The 7,013-nt window shown below is 36.9% G+C and overlaps 1 protein-coding gene across 1 annotated transcript in view; it reads left to right on the forward strand.

Annotated features, from left to right (window-relative positions):
* Positions 1 to 6,785, forward strand: part of LOC150110722 (monocarboxylate transporter 9-like) — a 34,389-nt gene extending 27,604 nt beyond the window's left edge. The window contains exon 4 of the mRNA XM_090406225.1: positions 6,584 to 6,785. Coding sequence (XP_090262351.1) covers positions 6,584 to 6,744 — 161 coding nt within the window. The 3' untranslated portion in view covers positions 6,745 to 6,785. The remainder of the gene's footprint in view (positions 1 to 6,583) is intronic.
* Positions 6,786 to 7,013: the final 228 nt, after the last annotated feature.

Here is a 7,013-nt window from a genome sequence, read left to right on the forward strand (position 1 = left end):
TGGAGGCATGGAAGGCACTGGGAAAGAGGGAATTGACCTGCTGTGGGACCTGTTCATGAAATTTTGCCAACAGGAAAATATACCTGAGGAATGGAGGGAGAGTACTCTTGTCCCCATCTACAAGGTAAAGGGGATGCACAAGACTGTAAAAATTACAGAGGAATAAAGTTGATGTCCCACACAATGAAAGTCCTAGAAAGGGTTCTTGATGGAAGATTGAGAAAGGAGGTAGAGATTGCAAAGGAACAATTTGGATTCATGCCTAGTAGATCAACAACAGATGCTATCTTTGGGTTAGGGCAGATGATGGAAAAGTTTCGAGAGAAACAACGGGAGTTACATATGGCATTTATTGATCTGGAGAAAGTATACGGTAGAGTGCCAAGGCAAGACGTCTGGAGGTGTCTGAGGGGGAAGAAGGTTCCGGAGAAATATGTCAGTTGGTGCGGGAAATGCACAGAAATGTGAAGACAAGTGTTCGGACCTGTCTGGGACAGACAGAAAGTTTTGAAGTAACAGTTGGCTTGCATCAAGGGTCAGCATTAAATCCGTTTCTGTATAATATTGTGATGGAGGTGGTGACGGAGGAGGTGAGAGAAGATGCACCTTGGACAATGTTGTATGCAGAGGACATCTTGCTGTGTGCAGATTCAAGAGAAGAAGCGGGAACTAAACTGGAAAGATGGAGAAAGTACTGGAAGAGAGAGGTATGAGACTGAGCAGAAGTAAGACAATATATGTGTTGCACAGTGGGCAGCTGCCGGGAGATAGATCTGGAGCTGGAAGGAAATGTCATCAGGAAGGTGAGGGACTTTATATACTTAGGTTCAACAGTGGAAGAAGATGGAGGGGCTGAGAAGGAAGTGGAATGCAGGATACAAGCGGGTTGGAGGAACTGGAGGGAGATGGCTGGAGTGTTATGCGACAAGACGGTGCAGATCAATCTGAAAGACAAAATCTATAAGAGCAAAATCTATAGTGAGGCCAGCTATAACGTATGCTATAGAAACTGTGACCCTGAGGAAAAATAACATCAGCAGGATGGAAGTAGCAGAGTGATGAAGAACTTGGATGTGGTGACCACCTTAGGTGGATGTGCGATGTGACCAGAAAGAATCGTCTGAGAAATGACTATGTGAGGGGAACAGTGAAAGTTACGAACTTAGGAGCGAAGATACAGGAGGCAAGGTTGAGATGGTTTGGTCATGTAATGAGGAGGGTGGACGAATATGTGGGAAGAAGGGTCATACAGATGGATGTGCAAGGAGGGAGGAAGCGTGGGCAGCCAAAGAAGAGATGGAGGAAACTGGTAAAAGAGGACTTGAGGATGAAGAACTTGGATATGGTGACCGCCCAAGACAGGCGGATGTGGAGGAGACTCATCATCAACAGTGACCCCACTTAAGTGGGAGAAGCTGCAGAGGAAGAAGATTCTAATTCTTAACAAAGAATTGAGCTAACGTAGTTTGGCGGGCATTTTGTTTCTTTTTTTCATACAACCGATAGTATGGCCCTATTGCCTCTTCTACTCTTCTGCAAATTTTACTGCTTCTCTATTCATCAGGGTAAGCCTCTGCATTGCTGCTTAAAAACTTCGCTTATACGAAAAATATTATACGCCGCCAATTATTATAATCAGCTTGCAGGCAATTTTTATGACCAATCATAAACAGCGGTATTCTCTTTCCCAAATGTTGAAGGGTTTCGATGTCTGAAAATTAACGATACACAAATGTTATTAGGCGTTGTGGGTCCGATCTTTTCGACATATTCTCGAATATTATTCTCCTCAGAATATTTCCACTATAAAATATTTAATCCTAAAAAATGCTTAGAAAACTAAAATGAAAAATTCCAGGAACTTCTCGCGGAACACAGTTTGGGAAACCCTGGTATACATAGTGTACATGGAAGTAGTGTAGTATGCCATTAAAAATAACTTTGTAAAATGTTTTAAATCGGTAACTAAATTATTTCATTCTGGTGAGTGTTTTTTTAAAATAGTTAGCCATAAAAATGTATAGACAAAAAATGTTTAAAATCTGTAACATTATTTTTAAGATGTATATAGACGCACTAATCGAATTTGGGTATCGAAAAGAATGACGCACTATTACTGCATAGAGACATTGTATAGGGGCGCCTAAATTTTTTTTTCCGACGGGCGTCAGATACTCTCGCATCGGCCCCGCTGAAATCTAATGACGTATGAGTGGCATTGTGACTATACGAGCTGTTCGCCTAAGGACCACTATCCTTTCAACAAACACCTGCAGTTTACAATGTTCCATGTTCCTGCTTACACAGGGCAAACATCTAGAAGTAAGTTTGGAAATTAGACAAAAACGGCATATTGAGGACGTTAATGACAACAGAGAAGACAGCTCAGGCTTAGCTTTCACTTTTCCCACACTCACCACAATATTGAATGGGATAAGAGATCCATGACTTACATAAAAGATATCTTCAATGCCCGCAACGTCAAAGAGTCTACGATGGTTATTCACTCACACGACACACTCAACAGAGTCCAGGGAATGATTTTATGTGCTATTTGGAAGTCATTTATTAGGTAGGTCTTTCCACAACTCTGACTTTAACTTTTCCATACCTACCGAACAATGACTGACTCGTGCCAGCTTCCAAGCTCCACTTGTTTTATTTTTATTTTTATTTTTTTCATTTTTGTGTAAAGGTTTCACATGTTCGGTTTCAGCTATGTAATGGTTCATGTTTACTCCTTACTGTATTTTTTTTTGTTCTTCCTAAACGAGAAGAAGCCACTACCATATATGGCGAAACTAGTTGGTTTAACTATTTATATAATCACGACCTATTAAACCCAGTGTCAGTTATCTTTTGTCACATTCATAAAACTTTATTATGATATAGAGCTATGAAAAGGCTTCATGAGATCATACATTTGCGGAATCAGAAGTCATACATTCTTACAATTTAGTTTAGTTTTGTTTTGTTCTAATTTTTCTATCCCTTTTGTTTTAATCAGTAATTTTTGAGGCATTCTCTTTTATCATTTTGATTTATTGGTGTTTCATTCTTGCCATTTTTCATCGGTTCTATATTTCATGTTATTTCAAATTTAATGCTGTTTTCTTCGACACCATTAGCACATTCCATATCGAATATAACATCGTCGTCTTCATCTAAAAAAAAAGTATGTTCAAAATTTTGTGTTCCTTCTTACGGTATATAAAATATAATTTCACGACTACCTTTGTTTTGATAATGTATACTTATTAACCTGCTTCAAACGTAGTCTACCATCATGATATACAGTGTAAGGGGAGTTCCTTCCAGTTAAATAAGTTTTGCTACACGCTCGTTTTAAATAAAGCTTTATTTGACAAATAGTATTTCCGAGACCAACAGATCATCATCATCCTCAGTGTGAAGCCAGTTAAAACAGGGTTAAACGATATTAATGGATTTTAAAAAAAATGAACAATATGGGCGACGGAAAAAAATCCTACTGATGACTGATAAGAATGGAATGGGAACTGGCAAGAATAAGCAATCGTTCGATTTAAATTAGGCGATGTAGGAAGGCTCTCCTTCAACAAGCGTTGGAATTGAAGCATATTTTCTGGTCAGAATTTTCTTCTCAAGAACTCGCCTCCTTCACCGATGCCACTTCAAATTCGAACCGGTGGTCAAGTAGATTGTTGAAGCCTTACTATATTACCCAAATTTAAATCAAACAACTGTCTATCCTTGCCAAAAATTTGCACACGTCCCATTGTTATCGGTCATCAATAGATTTTTCTCCCTGTCATCATACATCATTTTATTATATCTCGCCTATTTCTCATTGTCCTATGATGTCTCAATGTGCTGCCACGCTAGTCATAGAGGTTTTTTTTTTTTTTTTTTTTTTTTTAATCCGTTGTTATCGTTCTTCCTTCTTTGGTCCAGCTTAACATGGAAAATGATTTTGCACTTTCAGATGGAAATATTTGATAACGATCACGCACGTTATGTCAATCGATCATTCATATAAGTCGGAAAATTTTGATTGGACTCTGTATGTTCTAGCATATTCTTTTCGATACCATTTCGAATTTTCCTAGTTGTGCAATGGATTTAATCATTGAAAGAAAATGAATGACAAATACCCATAGGGCCTCGCTTTGTGAGTACTCAATTGACAAACCCGTGGTCTGGACTTGGTCTTACTTCATGCAATATATTTCTGATATACACCTATTACGTATAGACAACTCCCTACGCTTATTTCATTCTTTTATCTCTTGTCCTTCCTTCCAATAGAGTATTCGAAAGCTAAGAATGGTCTTTTCTTTTCTTTCTTTCTTGCAGTGAGAGCCTGCCTTCATTCTCAAAGTTCTGGCTTTATCCTTAATGAGCTCTACAGCAGAGGAATGGCAAGCCCGATGTAGCATTTTGCTTATAACTAGTATAAACAACGAATAGGCATAGAATTCGCTGACTAGTTCGACGATTTTCTGTAGTACTGAATTGCCAACACGAAAATGTTTTTCGTAAACAAAACTTTCCTTATAGCAGCTAGAGCTGCCATTTCAGACTCTGTCAGCAATTTGTTTTATACTTCAAATTCTATTCATTTCAGTGACATTAAGGATACTTATCACAATCTAATCTTTGGTACAGCATAACGTACAGACTTATTATGTTTGGAAGCTCGTGGACATCGAAATATTCTTGCTCAGCTGTCCGCAGTGGTCATTTCTTTCATATTAATTCGTGTAACCCACTCAGATTCTGTTCACACTATCTCAGTCGATGGATAAAGCCATTAAACAGGTTTTTGTTTAATATGATATATGAAAGATATATGAAAGTAGGGAAGACTCTATCAACACAAGTTTCGAATATATATATATATATATATATATATATATTTAATTCGGTTTGTTTTATTATTGTTTTTAATAAGATGCATTTTGGTTTTACAAAAATAATCCAAGAAATCAGAGCGTAAATCTTTCAGTTTAAAAATGTTAAACCAAACTGGCGGGGAAAGTAACATGTTGAAAACAAACAGGTTGTAGAAAAAGCATAATTGCTTTTTATCCGAAGACCATGACTATTCGAAACATCTAAAGAAACATAAAAAAGCGACGGTGAAGTTACCTGTTTTGAATACTTTTTCATTAGTCACGTAGTGAAGAAATAGTACGTATGGTAATAGTGCATCGAAGTGTTAAACGTTCCTGCATTGACTTTAAGCAAGCTCTGTGGAGTCACGGTTTGCTTTCATTAGAGAAAATCTCTGCTCTGCTTCATCTCGGATTCATTTAACTGCCGCTCAATAATACTGATTCGTTATCTCTCTATCTTTCAACTGTGGTTTTGTAAAGACCAAGAAACCATTATTTCATGCTGTTTACAAAATAGCAATATTTTTCTGAATAATCACAAAAGGTTGCAAACCTATTGTACACCCGTTTCTAAATTATGTACTTTGGAATACATCAGATCAGGCATGGAACTTGGAACTTTTCAAGCCATTTCAAAACAGCGAATACTACCTAAATTTATTTACAATCTGTACTCACAGTAGAATCCGAACTAGCAAACTTTTCGTGGAAATACGTAAGTTATCCACTCAGTTACCCAGGCCCATACACTTGGATGCATTTCAGTAAGGGTTACTTGTTTGACATTATTGTTTTAATTCTTGAAATGTAAATTGTCTTTACATTTTGGGAAGCGATACAAAAACAGAAGCAGTAAGAGTGATTGAAAAAAAAATAATAATAATAATAATCTCAGTCATTTTAAATTACAGTCAGACACCTACTTTCCTTGGCCAAGACACGTGTTTGCGTATGCTTTAGGAATGTATTTAATAGCCTATATATATAGGGTATTGCTTTTTAAGAACATGTTAAATTTATGTACCTACAGCAAACTTAGCAAAGACAGGAAACCATTAATTATCGACTTGCTATTAATGTTTCCGTAGCGCATTTGGAAGAACGACAGCACGTTGGCACTTCGAATGGAAAATGCCTAAGTTCGATTCTTGTCGTGACGAAAAGAATCTTTATATGGTTTCATTTTTAATGCATGATGAGTTAGCCGATTTCATATCGACGTAACAGGGTTTTTTCTCCCTTTTATCCTGTATACAGACAAAAAAATACTAGCGATGTTGGAAAGCTGTAGATGACGATGGTATTAGCGGTTCGGTGTACTTGGTGGATTAAGTTGTGGACACAGAGAGTTGTAGAGTAGGTGCCCTCCCTCGATGAGTCTTTGGACTGCTTGGAGACATCACGTAATAATCATATTATTATTACCCTTGAAGCTCGCAGTACTTGCTTCTATGACATTTAAATTGTTCCTCACTTAATTAGTTTGTTCCTCACTGACGATGTACTGTTATTTTTTAAATTTATGAAATATTGTTAAATATGTTGCTAATTTTCAGAAGATCATTACCCTGCCTGTCATGTTTCCACACTATATATAGTTCTTTTTGTTATAGTTGTTTTTTCACACGATATAATAGTTTGTTCAGATATTGCCTTCAAATGGTACCAATTACTGAATTTAATTATTGCTTCTTTAATTCTTTCAGGATACTTTAGAGATGAATGTGGCTCTTATGACTATATGTTTTATATTCTTGGAGGCTGGACTATAGTTATAAGTTTCTGCTGGCTTGTAAGAATTGGGGAAAAAAAGTATACAACAAAGAATTTAAATGCTGTTGTACAAGCTGTTGGAGATCATATATAAAATATCCTAACTGAATTTCAGTTACTGAATTTTTACCCCCCCCCCCCCCCCCCACAAATTACTTCTACACATCCCGTACATCAAGTCAGTTATCTTTGCAATTAAAAATCAGGCACTTGCAAGCCCCTACTACGCGTACCGTACGAAGCAAGGATGGCAAAGGAAGCAAAAAAAAATTAAAAACCCAATGATAATGTAAAGTGCTACAGTTGTAAAATTGATGTTACCGATTAAAAAAAAAAAAAAAAAAAAGAGTCTATTATGCGATT

This window comes from Typopeltis vanoorti, chromosome 1 (assembly GCF_054136105.1).
Source record: "Typopeltis vanoorti isolate ZY-2024b chromosome 1, IOZ_Tvanoo_1.0, whole genome shotgun sequence".
Classification (NCBI taxonomy): domain Eukaryota; kingdom Metazoa; phylum Arthropoda; class Arachnida; order Uropygi; family Thelyphonidae; genus Typopeltis; species Typopeltis vanoorti.